Genomic DNA, 19,189 nt, shown 5'->3' with positions numbered 1-19,189 from the left:
GCGCTCCATGCAGTGATGCCAGCCACATGACCTTGGAGGTGTCTTAGAAATGGAGATGCGCACCAACCCCCAGAGTGGACACGACTGGACCTAATGTCAGAGGAAAACCAACCAACCAACAGAGTTTGAAAGAACCTACCCCAATGGCCATCCAGTCCAACCCCCTGCTGCTGGTCAGAAGGATAAGACGACAACGCTCCCGGCAGATGGCCATGCAGCTATACTGCTTAAGAACCTTGGAACAAGGACTCGGAGACAACAGGTTTCCCCGATGGGAAGTTCTTCCCAGTGTTTGTAGGCGGCGCCTTCTTTGGGCCGCCAGGTGCCGGGGGAGGAAGGCGGAGAGTCGGGTCCCGGCTCCGCCCGACGGGAGGGGCTTGGCGGCGGCTGCCTAAGAGGGACGGACGGGAGGGCTGCGAGGCTCTGCTCGAGGGGCGATGCGGGGCTGCGCGGTGCTGGCCTGCCTGGGCCTGGGCTACGCGGGCTACCTGCTCCTGGGCGCGCTAGTCATCTCGGCCGTCGAGCGGCCCGTGGAGAGCCGGCTGCGGGCCGAGCTGCGGGCGCAGAAGGCCGCCTTCCTGGCGCAGAGCCCCTGCCTGGGCGAGGAGGCTCTGGAGCGCTTCCTCGCCGCCGTCCTCACCGCCAATCGGCACGGGGTGGCCCTGCCCCGCAACGGCTCGGCCGCCGCCTCCAACTGGGACTTCGCCTCCGCCTTTTTCTTCTCCAGCACCTTGATCACTACCGTCGGTGAGTCCCGGGGAACTCCTGGCCACTGCCTTCTGCCGCAGCAGGAAACCCCACGCCTGGGCTGGTTTGGCACCCTGTCGATTACCCTCTCGCCCCTCCCAAAGTATCAATCTTAGTTGATCCTAGAATTATAAAAGTTTAAAGAGAGTCTCGAGGGTTATCCAGGCCAACTCCAATCTGCCAGGCAGGAAGAACACAACCAAAGGAGATTCCACCTGAAAAGTAGGAAGAACTTCCTAACTGTGAGAGCTGTTCAGCAGTGGAACTCTCTGCCTCTGTTCAGCAGTGGAACTCTCTGCCCTCCTTCTTTGGAGGCCTTTAAGCAGAGGCTGGATGGCCATCTGTTGGGGGTGCTTTGAATGCAAAAATCGCATTCTAGACTATTATATTCAACTAGAGTTGGAAGCGATTCCCCATGTACACATGTAGGATAGCCAGTCCAAACCCAGTCTGTCGGAGGGGGGGACACAATCAAAGCTCTCCCAACAGATGGCCATCAGGCTTCTGCATGAAAACCAAGAGAAAGAGATTTCATGACATTTCTAAACTATTATATTCTATAAGAGTTGGAAGAGACCCCACACATAGGACATCCAGTTCAACCGCCTTCTGCTGGGCAGGAAGACACAACCAAAGCATTCCCAACAGATGACCATCCAGATTGCCTTAAAACCCTAAGAGAAAGAGACTTCCACTAGAGTTAAAAGAGACCATCCCCTCCCAGATGACCTGGCCCAAACTCAGTCTGCTAGGCGGGAAGACACGATCAAAGCACTCCCGACAGATGGCTATTAGGCCTCTGCATGAAAACCCAAAGAGAAAGAGACTTCAAGACACTCCTAAACTATTATACTCCACCAGAGTTAGAAGCCCTCTTTCCCAAAGGCCATCCAGTCTTTCCTGCTCAGCAGGTTTGCATCCTATTACAACACCCCCCTCCCCGTCTCTTTTGGTTGATCTTAGAATGATAAAAGTTGGAAGAACCCCCAAGGGTAATCTAGTCCAATCCCCCTTCTGTCAGGCAGGAAGACACAATCAAAGCCCCTCCCAACAGTTGGCCATCAAGCTTTTGCCTCAAAACCTCCAGAGAAGGAAACTCCACAGACTATGAGACAGCTTATAGTCAGGAAGTTCTTCCTCAGGTGGAATCTTTTTTCCTGCAATTTCCTGACTAATCTGCAGAATAGCAGAAAACAAGCTTGCCCTGTCCTCAATGTGACATCCTTTCAGATCTTGAAACATGGATATCAGTTCCCCTCACAACTTTCTCTTCCCAAAGGTTTTTTTTTTTTTTTTTTGCGTGTCAGGAGCAACTGGAATTGCTTCTGGAGTGAGAGAATTGTCTGTCTGCAAGGACGGTGCCCAGGGGACGCTCGGATGTTTTTGATGTTTTACCATCCTTGTGGGAGGCTTCTCTCATGTCCCCGCATGGAGCTGGAGCTGATAGAGGGAGCTCATCCACGCTTTCCCCGGGTGGGATTCGAACCTGGCAGCCTTCAGGTCAGCAACCCAACCTTCAAGTCACAAGGCTTTAATCCCCTAGGCCACCGGAGGCTCCTTCTTCCCAAAGTGAAACATGTTTAGCTCCCCAGAACTTTGATCATTTTGGTTGCCCTTCTCCTGATCTAATCCTGGTTTGTTAACCCTGAACCGTTTTCCTCCTGCTCTCAGTGAGGCCATCCTCACTTATCTGGACCCCTATATCAACTGAGCATCCCTGAGCATACACAAAGGGCTGGCCATTTCCTGCCTCTTCCTTCTTGGATTGTTGGAAGGGTGTTGACTCCAAAAGCCACCTTGCAGCGTGCGTCAGACTAACAGAAAAAAACACAGCCCCACGTCAGCTCTTAGGGTGGATTCTGAGTCTTCCATCTTTCCTGCCTCTCCTTGCCCCGTAACTGGGATCATGGAAAGCAAAAGACTGTAGCTTGGGCACCTCTGAAGATGCCAGCCACACATAAAGATGAAACGTCAGAAGAAAAGGCTGCTAGAACACGGCCATACAGCTCAGAAATCACACAACACTCCAGTGATTCCAGCTGTGAAAGCCTTCGACAATACATTATATACAGTATTTAATTGTCACTCACCCTTCCTTGTGTGACTGCTGGAGCAATGGGTGTGAGTGTGTGACTTGCGGAAGCCCTGGTTGCGATGGCATGTTGGCCTTGGGGTGTGACATAAGCTGTTAAACTCAGTCCCAGGAACCTGCTCATAAAAGGGTGGTTGAGACACGGATATGAGGTGTCAGCTCATGAGCCCTGTGAGATTTGCATGGCCAGTTTCCTTTCCACTAAACAAACTTTGTTCCTGACTTGGTTCTTTTTTCCCCCTTATCACTTTTTCCATGTGTTTCACTAAGGTTGAATTGTAATTAGGCTTGATTGCCTCCATTGTGCATGTTGTTATCATCCTCTTTTGGAAGCCTTTCATGCAGAGCTGGGAGAAAGTACAGAAGTGATGACATGAATCTGAAAGTGACTTTTTGCCTTTATCTAGCCCAGATTAGGCAATGTATAGCCTTCCAAGTGATGTGAGCCTCCACCTTCCCTCAATAGAGCTGAACGTGATGGGGGATGATGGAAGTAGCAACCCAGTGACATTGGGAGGGCCGCAGGTGACCCACTCTGAATTCCTGCATCATCAGGGATCTGCTCCAGCTCATGGCTGGTGAATATGATCAGCAGCCAATGTTACCAGATAAGGTGCCACCTCATAGGTATGGGTTTGAGCATGAGGACTAAGTCAGCTTTGCTCATGTGTATAGTTATGGGTCTCTCCAAATAGAGAATTCTGGTCCATCAGTGAATTTTTCCTCCAGTTCCCAAATTTCTAGCACTGTAGTAATTTCAATTTTGGTTGACTATTTAGAAATATAGTGTAGGTGCCCAAAGAATAAAGACAAGTAAAGCTACCAGGAAGATTTCTGAGTGGATGATTTTCAGTGTCTAATTTTCTGCACTGCTAGACATCTGGAGAGTGAAGGAAAATTTCATGGATGAGCGGTTTTCTTATTTTGGGGCAATTTTCCCCAGGCACACATATAGTGACAGCCCTATGGCTGTGTTCATTCCACTCAGAATTTTAATGGATGGCTTCACTTAAAAGACTGGTTAGTGGCCAGTGGCTTCCTACCCTCATGGTCCTGGGTGGGAAGCCAGGCACTGGTGATATATTGGGAGACCTGTATCTCCTTGTTCTCCCCATACCCTCCCCCCATCTTTCCTCCATCCACTTTCCAGTGGCAAGTTGCACACAGTGTATATGAGGTGTGGTTGTCCAGCTGCATGTGTTTGTATAAAGGGCAGGGGAGCCAAGCCCTTCAGCTTTCGGCCCGAGATTCATCGGCCTCATTGAATGTCCATTTGTGGCTGAGCCAGGTCCCAAGTTCTCTGCATCCTGTTTTGTTTTTTCTAAATGGGTGAGGGCAGAATGTGGATAAAGGTATGGCTCTCTGGTTGTTCTCAGACTTTGAGTTTGCGAGCTGAGCCCATTTCCCCAGTGGTTGTGGGGGATGAAATGTAGGAACAGCATCATGCGACTAAAGAGACATTTCTTGCAACCCAGTGACTGAGAGACCTCCACTACACCTTTTTATCCATTTTGCTATTGCTGTGACTTGTACAAAGTCACCCAGTGGCTTTTCATGGCAGGGTTTTGAACTCCAGTCTCTAAAGTTGTAGTCCAACACTCAACCATTGTGCCACACCTACTTTGTTCAGATCTTGCCAACTCAGGGCCGTGGCTTCCTTAGCTGATTCTATCCACCTGTAATGCATTCTTCCTCTTTTCCTGATGACTTCCGTTTTCCTGAGCATTATTGCATTTCCTATGGAGGATAGTTCCTTAATGAAGAGACATCTCCTCCAAACCACAAGATGCAAAATTCATCCTGTAGTAATCCTTGGGGCCTAAATATCCTGAAGGCATCATATTTTGTCTAATCTTGGAAAATAAACAGAATAATGCCTGGTTTGTAGGTGGATGACATATAAGCGTTCACTTGAGAAGGAAAGCAATGGCAAAACCTCCTCTGAGTTTTCCTTGACTAAGAAAACCCTTATTGACAGTAAATGTAGTTCAGTGATAAAACCAATTGCTTAGAGAGGTGGTTCCAGACGTCTTCAGAAAGTCTACCTGCTGGGATGCTGTAGCTGGAGATCAAGTAGGAGGCTGGATTCAATGGTCCATGAAGCCCTCCTCACAATATGATTCTGTGACCCCATGATGGCTGAATAGGAATATCTTCATAATGAAAAGCCAACAAGAAAAGGGTCAGCCTCACCTCTTGAGGAAGAGAATTCCAGAGTTTGAAAGCAGTCACTTCTCATAGCAATGAAGATTGGCTTCATTCTGAAGGAGGTGCATTTGTCCCAAGCCTCAAGGAAGCAGGCCCAGTTCCCTGCACACAGTGGGAACTACTTCTTCTGGTTCTTCAGTCTGCCTTGGAGCATTTTTGCGATTACCTCTCGGGCCAATGAAACTGGCCCCAGCCTTTCCTGCTTTGCTCCACCTTTTGCAATAAAAAAATTGCAAAGGAAGGGAGCTTTTTGCGTAAATGCAAAAGGTGCTGTTGTGGCCTGAAGGCTGGGGAGGGACCTGCACTTGTCACTCGTTCTTCAGAGCAATACAGTTTGTTCCTAGACAGTTTTCTGTGTTGCTTGGGCAAGCGGAAGTTGTGGTCTGCTGTGGGAGGAAAGGAGGAGGCAGGCAGAAGAAGGGGCCTCTTCCAACAGATCTCTGCCTTGACCCTCCTGCTGCCTTGTGGCACGCAATGCTTTGATTTGCTGTAGCCAACCAACTCCAAGGAGGGTAAGGCAAAGATGTCTGAGATAGCACTGCTTCTCTTGGTTGCATTTGATTGTGTTAAGCTCCACTTGGGCCAGGAATGCTCACCTTCCTGTCATGGCAAGGAATGAAAGATTACATGTCTTCTTGTTCTTGAAACAGCAATAACCTTGCAAACTTTCTTGGATGTGATCTTTAGATGCCATTCCATTTCACTGTATACTATTTTACTCTTTCAGTACATATCTTGCAGTACGTATTTTAAAATGTTTACTCCAAAGCCAACATAAATTACCAACAAACTGTATAAGTTAGTACAATCATTTCTCTATATCTACTGTATGGCTGTTCATCCACAGATTCAACCAAACATGTCTTGAAAATATTTGAAAAAAAAATCCAAAAACCCAAACGCTGATGTCTAGGCATATCCTGCTGTAGCCTCCTGCCATTTCACAGATTCTCCAGCACTTGTTTGACTTCTTTGCCATTTTTATATCCAAGACACCATTTTACTACACCATTGTATAAAATGCGACTTGAGTAGCCCTAGATTTTGGTGTCAAATTCCAGCAGGTACTCAAGGGCTCCTCATATAACCAAACAGTATTCTATTGTTTTCATTTTTGCTTCTCTACAAGTCTGTTATAGTTTTACAGATTTTCTAGATATAGAAAAATATGTCAATGAGAATACTTTCGTTATAGTTCAAAATAGGGTTTTCCAGAACTTCTGCTTTTCTTGCTCCATGGAGTTGTGTTCCAGCATATACACCAAGTATTAACAAAAGTGTTGTATTTTTGTCTATCTTGTCAGATTTTTGTTTAGTGACTTAGTTTTTCTGGGTAGTTTCCATAGTCTCACCAGTGGAAATTTCAAGGATAGTTAATTACTTGATTTCTAATTTTTTTTGCTGTCTCCAGTATTACGAAGTACTGGAAAAGAACGGATAGTAAACAAAATTAATATATTGTTGAATTTACTATCCAGTTAAAACACCACTTACTAACAAACAGCATGAATTTTTTAAATAAAAAAAACCAGGAAGAATCAGAATAAAACTATAAGACAGACCTTTCATTAAAACACCTTTTGACACACTTGTGGGATATAATGCAACCCCGCCCACACAAAAAAAATCAGGACTTAAGGGAGTGAGTAGAGAACCTCCGCTTTTCTCTTCTTTGATGGAGGCAGAATGCTAGAGGTCTGGATGCTCCCGGTGGGCAGTTTCCTCCTTGTTTCCCAATGCCTTTGCCCAGGGAGGGCTTTCCTTGGCCCACAATCAAATAGGCAGCCTCCCCTGCTTGGCAACCTGCCCAGATTCAGCTACCTTGTTGGCACTGAGTAGCTGCTTGTGGAGAGCATGTGCCACGTCTTATTTGGAAGGCGGGTCTATGTATGGAGAGGCTGTCTTCTCCAGATGTGGTCCAGCCCCAGCACTCTAATGCTCAGACTCAGGGCAGAGGGTGATTTGGATGTCATTCCAGTGGGTCAGAATTCCTGGTGGAGTGATTGACATGGTGTGAACTCTACCCAGTAGCTGGCAGCAGATACCAAAGGGGATTAAGCAAAAGTTTACTAGCAGGCAGCCAGAAGGAAGTGTGACACATGTGCCGACATGCACATAAAACCCTTTTGTCCTTCCCCCTCCTTGACCACACATTCGCTCACTTCCCAAAAGGGGAACCTCAGACCTGGCTGCAAGAAAGGGGCTGCTAGACTACTAGACCACATTTTCCAGCAGCTTTTAAAATGCCCTGGTTTATTTCTCATCCCTCACTTTCCCCTTTTGTTTTCGCCTTACTTCAGTTGCTACAAACTGAATGCAAAGGACAAAGATAGTTTCTACTCAGTTAACTTAGGAGAAGAAAGGAGGGGAAACAATTTCGCCCTGCCCAGTAGACTCAGACGAAAGCAAACTGCTGTAGCTTCTCTTAGCTTGTGTGTACTTCATCATTAGTCACTATTGGCATCTTGTCAATCTTCTGATGTGGCTTTATCACATGTGGCCTGATTTTTCACTTGTGAAATTAGAAAGGATGTGCAACTTTGGGGGGAAAGAAAATGAAAAAAAAAGAGACAGAGAGACCCGCCTCATATCCCAGGGTTCCATCAGATGGCGGTCGAAATGGAATCCTAGTGCTTTAACTACAGACCCATTGGCATCTTTCTGCTTCTGTTCTCCACCAACTGGTATTGGAAGACATTCTATCTTTGACCTGGGTGACAATATTAATTCAATCTGACTCCTAGCCTTGTTCTCCATCAATTTTTTCCCACCTGCATACGCTTTCTTTCTCATTATCATGGGATTATGGGGGTGCAGGTTGTGCTTTTCACAAGGTTTCTCTTCACTCTTCTCTTTCATGGCTCCACACCAGAGCCGGTTACTCAGTTCTGGGGATTGGAATCCTGCCCAGACCTAGAAGTAGGCAAGATGATGGGAGTATATGTGCATGTGTGTTTAATCCTATAATCCAGAGCTGCACACCCAAAAGATAGATTTTTTTTAACATTTTCTGCTAGCAGTTCCAGGCAAGATTCCTGCCCAGAGAGCTGCTTTGGACAACCAGTATTTACTCTGCTGGTTTAATTGGAAAAGGCTCTGACTCCATACAAGGCATCTTTCTATTTTTTTATGAGATTGAAAGACCCTTGGATAACCATTGTGTAACTCACCGTCTTCTTGTGTGCTTCTTACCCAATCACCACCATCTGCTTTCTTGAGTTGAGTTATAAATAAAGTTAAATCACCCCAACCTGGAGTATTCTGTAGGTTCTGGATCCCCAAGAGATACTTTGCCAACAATTTAGGAACACAGCAGAAAGAGTCTGCCATCTTGCAGCTGGGCCTTATAGCCCATGACTTTCTCTGGAATTTTAGCTGGAGGCGAGAGATATTTTCACCCTATTGCTGGTATCACTACTCTTCACGTAGGATAAGTGGGCTACAGATGGCTCTTGAACCTCCTGACTCCTTTTTGTAATCTCCAAAACCTTCCAGGAAACTACCAAAAGGCCTTCCCAATTAGAAAAAGAGCCCCAAATGCCTTTAAATGACCCCAAAACACCACAAAATAGGCCTGTTTGAGCCTCCTGGACCCTTCTGGTACCCAAATCAGCAGTAGTCTCAAAACAAGATAGATATTGTCAAGGGCTCTGCTTTTCAACTGCATTTCTTTCCCTTTCTCTCCTCTGATGCGTCTCCACTGAAACAAGTAAGTCCCACCCCTTCCTTTAAAGTTCTGCTAACTTTTAGCCTAATTCCGAGAGCCTTCAAGGTATCAGGGAAATATTGTCACATTCTTCCTGCTAGCCTTGGCTCTTGCATTCCTAGGCTAAAAATATCCTGCTTCTTCAGCCTTTTCTCATATGATCTGGCCTTCCACGTGTCAGCATCCTTGTTGTGTTGTGATGCCCAGAACCAGACCCCACTCCTTCCCCTTTCCCAGGGCTTGTCATGCTGAATAGCATTCCTTATGTTGTTTCAGGGGTGCTTTTGGGGTGCAGCTATATCATATGGCTGACCCGGCTTTGTGTACATGTTTTGGCTGTTTGCCTAAAGTCTTTGTAGGAAAGCTGGCTCTTGCCTATTCTTTTTCCCCCAACACAGCCTCTACTGTGTAAGTGCCAAAAAGAAACATTGGTTTGAACCACAGTGATGCAAGTCAAGTTTGATTACTTAGTATTTCCATCAAAATTTATATTTAGTACCTGTTGGCTCATGCATACTCTCAAATTTTACCAATTTGCAAAAGAAGGTCCGAGTTAATCCTTTGATGTCCTTCTTTTTCAGATGCTTTAAAAATGCCTCAGTTTCTCTTTCTTCTTCTCACTTTCTCCCCTTGACATCTGCTCATTTCTGTAGTCGTCGTCATCATCATCATCATCATCATCAACGGCCATCACTCATGGCTGAGTATGATTGCCTTCCAAGTGTAGGGTCTTGGCAGTGGGTCCATAGGTGATTGTGGAGACATATTCTTGATCCGCATGTTCTTTCGCAGTGAGAACATTGGTTTCCAGATGTAAGGCAGTCCCAACAAGGGTTAGTTTGATGTGCTTTCTTCCTCTTTTGTTTTTATTATAAATAGTGCTACGTAAAATTATACAAACATTCAGAACATTTTCCATTGGTAACACATGTTTACATTCTTCCTCCTTTTTCTCCCTCCCTTCCCCTCCCCTCCCCAGGAACAGTTTACAAATTTTCTATATTTATTACAATTGTTCGATCATGAGGATAATCTTGTTTAATTCCTTATACTTGTCTTCCCCCTTTATTCTGTAAATTAAGTCTTTCCATTTTGCCTCCCATGTCTTTCTGATTTGGCCTTTTCTATAGTAACTTTTCCTTTCGTTAATGTAGTCTTGGATGAGTTAGTCTGCTAAATATTTATACCATGTTTTAATGTCCCATTTCTTTTGATTCTTGCAGCCTAAAGCGACTGAGGCTTTAATTGCATCTAACATATAATTTATTAATCGTTCCCATTTTTTAGGTCCCCCTTCACCTTCAATTTTCTGGAGGAAAAATGGTCTCTTGTTCCAATCTATTTTTATTCCTAATAGCTCCTCCATTTCTTTTATGGAACTTTTGCATTTTTTCGCAATCCCACCACATGTGGGTGTATGTTCCGGTTTTCCCGCAGTTGTGCCAACATTGTTTTGGGGAGGTTCTGGTTATATGGGCTAGTTGCACAGGCGTTCTATACCATTTTGTCTGGATTTTGCGTTTCATTTCCTTTATCTTTAAATGTTTTATTTTATTAATTGAATTTATCCAATTGTCTATTCCTCTCTCATTACAATTTAGTTCTTCCTTCCAGATTTCTGTCAAGGTAATTTTTTATATTGTATAGTTTTCCTGTGATTATTTTGTAAATGTATCTCATGGTTCCTTTATCTTTATCTACTTTCCATTTTATTATTTTATCAAGATCTGTCTCTGGGATTTTCTTACTCATCCATTCTGTTAACTTTTTAGATAACCCTCTCCATAATAACCAATTTCCATGACCTCACTTATCTTTTAGCTCCTCCCATTGCATTACTGTTCCGTCGGGTTTCAGTATGTCCTGGATCTTTGTTATGTTCCAATTTCTTTAACATGTTCCGGTATAACTGGGGATTTCTATTCTCTATGGATCCTATTGGGAACATATCTATTTTATTTATTTAAAGTTTATCTCATCATTTTTCCCAGCATGTCATTGTTGAGGTCAAAAGACGTTTTTAAGTTTTTAAATTCTTTTAACTTTTAAGTTTTTAAATTCTCTTTTTCCCATTTTCCCCATTAAACATGATCCATATTCCCATCCATTCATTAATTTCTCTAATCTGACCCACCTTTTGGGCTCGCCAGTGTCCAGTTCGAATATCCTGGCCAACTGGCAAGCTTCGAAATAGTTTTGGAGGCAAGGTGCTCCCCAGCTTCCATTATCCTGTGGACTGAAGAATATTGAATTTGAAATTCTATTTTTGCTAGAGCCAATTATCCATGTTTTTATTGAATTATCCTATTTTTTAATTTTTTTTTAGGGGGGATACTAAATGGGAGAGTTTGGAATAGATGCAAGAATTAGGTAGTATCATAATTTTGCATGCTTTTAACCTAGTTGTAATGTCCCAGTTCCATTTTTTCCATTTGTTAATTTGTTTATTTACCTTTTTCCATAATTGGTTATAATTTGTCTGAATTATATTATTAGGTTTTTAGGGATGTAAATGCCTAGATATTTTAACTTCTTTCCCCCCAATTTCATCCCTAGGATAGATTGAACTTCTTTCAGCTCCTTCCAATTTAGGTTTTTATGTAAAATTTCTGATTTTTCAATATTGATGGCGAGGCCTGAAATCTTTTCAAAATTTTTAATTATTTTTGTTACTGCCTTTACAGAGTCCTTTATTCTGCCTATAAGGACTACTGCGTCATCCACATATAAATTAATTTTTATTTCTTCTCTATCCATCTTATACCCTATTATATTTTTGTCTGACCTAATTAGATTGGCTAAAGGTTCTATTGCTAAGGTGAAGAGAGAGAGGGCAACCTTGTTTGGTTTCGCTTTTGGTTTTAATGGTTCTTGGATTAGATCCATTTATTATAACCTCCACTTGGTTTTCTTTATATAATTCTGTAATTATTCCACACATCTTTCCCCCCATATTACACTCCTCACATAATTTGACTAAATAATTATGATTTATTGTATCAAATGCTTTGTAAACATCTAGTTTTATTAGGAGAAATTTTGCTTTCTCTCTTGTTGCGTGGTCAATTACATTAAGAATATTTCTGATTGGGTCAGCAATCATTCTTTTTTTAATAAATCCATACTGGTCTTCCTCAATTAATGTGGGCATTATCTCTTTCAATCTATTTGCTATATTTTCATGAATATTTTATAGTCCACGTTGCATAAAGTAATTGGTCTGTAGGAGTTAGGATCATGTTCCTCCTTATTTGGTTTTGGAATTGTTATAATTTCTGATTTTTTCCATGTCTCTGGGATTGTTTTAGTTTCAATAATTTTGTCATATAATATTAGTAGATTAGGGGTATCTTCCTCTTGGGAGATTTTATAAAAATTTGTAGTAAGCCATCTGGTCCTGGTGAGGAGTTAATTTTTAAGTTTTTTATTACCATCTCTACTTCCTTATTAGTTATATCTGCTTGGGAATCAGGGTCTAATTTTTTATTGAGTAATCCTTCTGATCTCTTTGTACATATAGAGCTTTTTGTAATAATTTGCCATTATTTCCTTTAGGTCTTCCTCCCTTGTTTTTATTTGACCTTTCTCATCTTTCAGTTTAATTATCTTTGTTTTCCCTTGGTTTTTTTTTTTTTAGAAGACTAGCTAGCTTATTTGTGTTATTGATAGAGTTCACCTGAAAGTCGTTTTTGACCCAGATGTATTTCTTTGTGGCTTCGATATCCTCAATCTGTTGCTCGTAACTTTAAGATTTATCTGCGTCCAGGACACTTCTCATTATTTTTAATGAGCCTTTTGTTTCTCCAGTCCCTAGCAGATAATCTCTTTGCTTTTAAATTCTTGAGAAGTTTTTAGGGAATGTTTTGTAAATCCATTAAGTACGGAGGAAAAGAGACGTGTCTAGCTACCTTGACAGCATGGCTCCATGCTTTCTTCCTCTTGACATATTTTTCCCTCTCGCCCTCCATTTGTGCTTCTTCACACCACTGTTGGTAACAGCTGACCTCCAGACAGAATGCTCGAGGGCCAGGGCTTCCCAGTTTTCATGCCACAGTTTTTAAGGTTGGCTTCAAGCCAGTCTTTAAATCTCTTTTCCTGTCCACCACTTAATTTTCAGTTCTTAAGTTGAGAGTATAGTAACTGCTTTGGGAGACGGTAATCAGGCATTCAGATAACATGGCTACTTCAACAAAATTGATGGTGTAGGAGCATTGCTCGAATGCTGGTGGTCTTTGCTTCTTCCAGAATGCTAACGTTTGTCCACCTGTCTTCCCAAGAGATTTGCATTATTTTTCAGAGGCAACGCTGATGGAATCATTCCTGAAGTTGTGTGTGACATTTCGCAGGCCTATGACAGGGTTGGGAGGACAATGGCTTTATAAACAAGCATCTTGGTATCTCTACGAATGTCCTGGTCCTCAAACACTTTCTGCTTCATTTGAAAAAATGCTTCACTCGCAGAGCTCAGTTGGTGTTGTATTTCAGTGTCGATGTTGACTTTTTTGGAGAGGTGGCTGCCAAGGTAGCGGAAATGATCAACGTTTTCTAATATTACACCATTAAGCTGTATTTCTGGTATTGTAGAATTATTGGCTGGTGCCTGCTGAAAGAGCACTTGGTTTTCTCAATGAGAGGTCAAGCTTTTTGTATGCTTCTGCAAAGGTGTTTAGAGTGACTTGTAGATCTTCTTCTGAATGAGTACAGACTACATTAGAATCATAGAATCATAGAATAGTAGAGTTGGAAGAGACCTCATGGGCCATCCAGTCCAACCCCCCGCCAAGAGGCAGGAAATCGCATTCAAAGCACCCCCGACAGATGGCCATCCAGCCTCTGTTTAAAAGCCTACAAAGAAGGAGCCTCCACCACAGTCTGGGGGAGAGAGTTCCACTGCCAAACAGCCCTCACAGTGAGGAAGTTCTTCCTGATGTTCAGGTGGAATCTCCTTTCCTGTAGTTTGAAGCCATTGTTCCGCGTCCTAGTCTGGAGGGCAGCAGAAAACAAGCTTGCTCCCTCGTCCCTATGACTTCCCCTCACATATTTGTACATGGCTATCATGTCTCCTCTTAGCCTTCTCTTCCGCAGGCTAAACATGCCCAGTTCTTTAAGCCTCTCCTCATAGGGCTTGTTCTCCAGACCTTTGATTATTTTAGTTGCCTTCCTCTGGACGCTTTCCAGCTTGTCAACATCTCCCTTCAACTGCGGTGCCCAGAATTGGACGCAGTATTCCAGGTGTGGCCTGACCAAGGCAGAATAGAGGGGGAGCATGACTTCCCTGGATCTAGATGCTATTCCCCTATTGATGCAGGCCAGAATCCCATTGGCTTTCTTAGCAGTCGCATCACATTGCTGGCTCATGTTTAACTTGTTGTTCACAAGGACTCCAAGATCTTTTTCACATGTACTGCTGTCTAGCCAGGCGTCCCCCATTCTATATCTTTGCATTCCATTTTTTCTGCCGAAGTGAAGTATCTTGCATTTGTCCCTGTTGAACTTCATTTTGTTAGTTTCAGCCCATCTCTCTAGTATGTCAAGATCGTTTTGAATTCTGCTCCTTTCTTCTGGAGTGTTGGCTATCCCTCCCAGTTTGGCGTCATCTGCAAACTTGATGATTCTAACCCTTCGTCTAAATCATTAATAAAGATGTTAAACAGAACCGGGCCCAGGACGGAACCCTGCGGCACTCCACTCGTGACTTCTTTCCAAGATGAAGACGACGCATTGGTGAGCACCCTTTGGGTTCGTTTGCTTAGCCAATTACAGATCCACCTAACCGTAGTTTTGTCTAGCCCACATTTTACTAGTTTGTTTGCCAGAAGGTTGTGAGGAGTTCTATAACAGATGTTGTTGTGACCCTAGTTTTGGCTTTCAGTCTTCTGAGGTTAAATAACTTGCCATCTGTCTGAGATATGATTTCCATACTGGTGTGAAGCTTCCCATCAACAAGGTGCAGTATTATAGTGATGAAGATGGAAAATAAGGTTGGGGGAATAATACACCCCTGTTTGACACCTGATTCTACTTTAAATGGGTCACTTTGGGAGCCATTCTTGTCCAAGACTGTTGACATCATGTCATCATGGAGGGTCTGCAGGATGTTCACAAATTTATCAGGGCATCCGATTTGTAGGAGGATGGTCCAGAGAACATTGCAATTAACTGTGTCAAATATCTTTGCAAGGTCGATGAATGCCATGTACAGAGGTTGATTTTGTTCTCTGCAATTTTCTTGGAGCTATTGTGCAGTAAAGATCATGTCCACTGTTCCTCTGGAAGAGCGGAAGCTGTTCTGGGATTCTGGGAGGATGTATTTGAAAATAGGTAAAAGGCAGTTCGCCAGGATTCTTGCAAGGATTTTCTCAGTGGAGGTTAGAATGAAGAAACCTCTATAGTTTCCACAGTCTGTTCTTTCCCCCTTTTTGAAGAGAGTGATAATAGTAGCATCCTTACAGTCTGCTGGGATATTCTCAGTCGCCCATACTTTTTCAGTGAGCTGGTGGAGTTGTTGTGTCAGCTCAGGTCCACCCTCTTGAAAGATTTCAACAGGGTTCCCATCAGGTCCATTGGCTTTGGGTTTTTTTTTAGTTGACTGATGGTTTTGCTGACTTCCTCCAAATTAGGCAGTGCTCCAAGCTCATCCCTCATTTGTTGTTGTGGGATTTGCAAAATAACTTCTTTGGTCACGTTGGAGCTGTGGTTAAAGAGGTTACCGTACTGCTCTTTCCAACGTAGCAAGCTTCAAAAAAGCATCCAATTCAGACTTCAGCAGGAGAGGAGAAGGCTGAATTTTACCCATCCCAAGAGTTTCAGACCAAAACCTCTCTGAACTTGTATATTCTTCCATGTTTATTACTTTTGCCATCTTCACCACACTGTGTCCCAATTTTCATCTATGAAATGTTGGAGGGTCTGGTCATATGGAGCAATACAGCAACTGACCTCTCTAGTCCTGCCCCTTAACTTCTAAAACTCACCCAGAGTTTCAAACTGGGTTTTAAAGCATTTTGCCCACAAGCTTGTTTGATTTCAACAACTTAAAACTATATAATTGAAGGAATGATATCTATGTCAGAAGTCAATTTCTACTGTTATTGGATGTAGCTGTGAGCATGCAGGTGGTATATTGAGGTTTGTCAAGTACGTACTTAGAATTTACTCTGCTATTTATGCCAGCCCCTGTGGCCCCTTCCCTTCTCTCTCCCTGTTCTGTCAGGCTATGGCTACACCACCCCACTCTCCGATGCTGGCAAAGCCTTCTGCATCTTCTATGCGCTGCTGGGTGTTCCCTTCACTATGCTTTTGTTGACGGCCACTGTGCAGCGCTTGGTTGCCACCTTCACTTCTGGACCCCTGGAGTATCTGACAAGGCACTGGGGGTGTGATCGGCGGGCCCTGTCTTGTGGACACCTATTCTTGTTGGCAGTGGGAGTCCTAGTGGCCTTCTTCCTGGTGCCTGCTGCCATCTTCAGCACATTGGAGGACACTTGGAGCTTCCTGGATGCCTTCTACTTCTGCTTCATCTCCCTTTGCACCATTGGCCTTGGAGACTATGTGCCTGGGGAGCAGCCAGGACAGCCACTGCGTTCCCTGTATAAGGTCTCAATTACAGGTAAGCATCACCATGTCAGTAAGTGGGTTGGGAGGGTATAAAGTTGGATGGCTCTGCTATGTTACCCATTGAACTGGGACAAGGTGGAGGCTGATATTTCACCAGATATGGGCCTTCAAGATCCAATCCCAGCTTCTCAGTTCTGTCCACGGGATTAGAGATGGCTTCCAAAGCTGTTTTGTATTCTCTTTCACTGTTTTGAATCCTAGTGCTCATTCCAAATAATGTAGGTCCATTAAATTCATTGGATTTTCTTACTTGTTGATAGACCATTCAGCAATTGCCCTATGTAACAAATTTTGATTTTTTTCCCCCTGGTCTTGGTTTGAAAGTGTTATTTCCTGTTTAATTGTGAGGTACTTATGTACATTGAAAGTAGTTGTTATACTCCAGAAACTTTATTTGTGTGCCTGCCACAAACTATGTTGAATCGATTGAGATTCGAGAAGATATTCATTGAAAAACTGTAGCAAAATGTGTTGCAGGATGTCCTGAAAAACAATGTTTTTGCAGTTTAATAATTTTTTCCATGTTTTTATAATAGAACCGATTAGGAAATGACATTTATAACCCAGGAACAAAAATATCTTACATCGGGTTATTGAATGGTTCTATTCTAATTGAGACAATACAGCCGTGATCTCTTTGGGAAGTCTCAGGAGACCTTTGTATATTGTACTATTCTAGTGTTACGATTCCACTTTAAGTGCTAGGGCAATATCCAGTAGAATCCTGAGATCCACAGTTGATGGAAGGATGTTTGGAATGTTTAAGGTGAAAGCTCAGAGAGCTCACTAGACCACAAGATTTTCTAGGATGTTGCCATGGCTAGTGAAATCAAATCATAAGTATTTTGGATTTCAGAATGCCTGTATTTGCACAGAATGAGAGATCTTGGAGATGGGACTCATGTTTGGACATGAAATCTCTATATATTTCATAAACATCCTTATAGAGATATGCAGAAGGTCATTTTATGCAATATATTTAATAATGTTGTGTCTGCGTGTGTGCACACTGACCATGATAAGACAAAGGAGTCACTATCTCAATCACCCAATTTTGGACAATTTTGGAGTGTTTTGCAATTCCAGATAAGGGATGCCCATCAATGTAATCCAGAAGTCCACTTGGGGAGACGTAAGACCCCAGCAGGATTCTGGCCACATTAAATAATTCATGATGTTTTTGGTGGAAGGACCTCTTCTCTCTGTTGCACCCTTTTGCTTCTACTCCAGGCTCAAATCTTTTCCTTGCCTTCTTCCAGTGTACCTTCTTCTGGGCTTGATGGCTATGCTCCTCCTGCTCCAGACCTTCCACAAGATGGCAGACTTGCATGGCCTCTCGGACCTGGTCTTGCTGCCTCGAGATTCTCCCGCCGAAGACCATCAGCGCATCCTTGAGGAACAGGAGGCTCCCTCAGAGACAGGGCAGACAGAGAAGGCGCCAGTGCATTCCGGTGCCTGCACTCATGCCGATTACTCCTCCATCAACAGATAACCCAAGCTTGAGTTGGAAGACAATCAGAACAAGCCTACAGCACAGAAGCCTGAAATTCCCCAGCGGCAGGTGATTGCTTCTTGGTCCACAGTTGGCTACCTGCTACAGTATATTGCTCTGGGTCACTTTTCTCCTTTGGCAGCTTCCGTCCTACCGGTTCTTCTGTATGCTACCAGAGGCAGTCTGAGCACTCAGGAACAAGAAAACTCATACAGGTCTCCAAAATGAAGAAAATCAAGCTGTTTCATTGGGGGAAAGCAGGAGGGGGAGGCTTTGTTCGTTTTCAGATTTATCTTTTTTTAGAATGTTATTTGTTAAAATGAATCATAGAAAAAACCCCGTAAATGTCCAGACATTTTAAGTCTGCAGGGAGAGGACAAATGATTCTGTGAGTAGGGAAATATAAAGTTTTTCTTACCCAGTTCTGAAATCTGACTCTATGCTGGCCAGATTTGTCCCAGGCATTGTGCGTTATGCTCACCCCAGGTCATATTTTCTCCTGCCAAGCCCTTGATGGAAGTTTGTATGGAGCTTTGTTGTCTTGATAGAGAGGGTGAAGGCCTTCCATCTCCACCCTTCCTCCATTCCAGATTGTGTCTTTTTCCTTGTTTATCCTACTGACAGAAATGGGTTGTGTTCCTCAGGAAAGTGTTTGGGGAAGATTCCCTGGAGATTTGGGGGGGGGGGGGGTTAATTCATAATTCAAAATCTGGAGTTTTGGTATTTTTTTGGGAAGGTTTGGTTCATTGGTGCCAATGCGGAAACTTACAAGGCAAGTTTTCCTATCACTTTTTATTGCTATCAAGATGAAACATGCCATACTTATAGACCACATTGACGACTGTAAGCCTGCCAAGTTTCAGAACATTTCAGCCGTCCACTGATTTTAAGGAAATGTTTAAACTTTTTACAAGTAAAATAAGCTTTTTAAAAAACCAAAAGGGGTATCCCCTTGAATTTCTCTACGGTGATAGGACATGAGCAGGGCATCATTTCTGCAAAGTTTCAGAAAGGCAGATGACACAATTTTTCCTGACCCCCCAAAATAAAGTTAAAAGGACCCCAAATGGGGCTGCGGCTCAGATTTAAAAAGCTTTCTTTTACATCTGCTGCTTGTCCCCACCTTTGCCCCACACTGCTATGGCAGATAAAAGAGGAGAAGGAGGAAGTGGAAGAAGAGGATTGATCTGCTGCTGTAGTCTTCTTTGTTTCTCTATGGACTTTATCACACAAGGCTGATAATGCTCAATTAGAGCAGAATAAAAGTATAACAATAATAATGGTTGGAAAAATGAGATTGGACTAGATATCCCTTGGGGTTACCCTT

The 19,189-nt window shown here is 43.3% G+C and overlaps 1 protein-coding gene across 1 annotated transcript; it reads left to right on the top strand.

The window, feature by feature from the left end:
- The first annotated feature begins 363 nt into the window (after positions 1-363).
- Positions 364-19,154, top strand: kcnk6 (potassium two pore domain channel subfamily K member 6). The gene is made up of 3 exons (XM_008113803.3): positions 364-747; positions 15,967-16,362; positions 17,630-19,154. Exons 1-3 carry the CDS (start codon positions 438-440, stop codon positions 17,860-17,862), a joined length of 939 nt encoding a protein of 312 aa, XP_008112010.3. The 5' UTR covers positions 364-437; the 3' UTR covers positions 17,863-19,154.
- Positions 19,155-19,189: the final 35 nt, after the last annotated feature.

The sequence above is a fragment of the Anolis carolinensis genome, unplaced genomic scaffold (assembly GCF_035594765.1).
Source record: "Anolis carolinensis isolate JA03-04 unplaced genomic scaffold, rAnoCar3.1.pri scaffold_10, whole genome shotgun sequence".
Lineage (NCBI taxonomy): Eukaryota > Metazoa > Chordata > Lepidosauria > Squamata > Dactyloidae > Anolis > Anolis carolinensis.
This window is presented reverse-complemented; position numbering and strand designations above follow the sequence as displayed.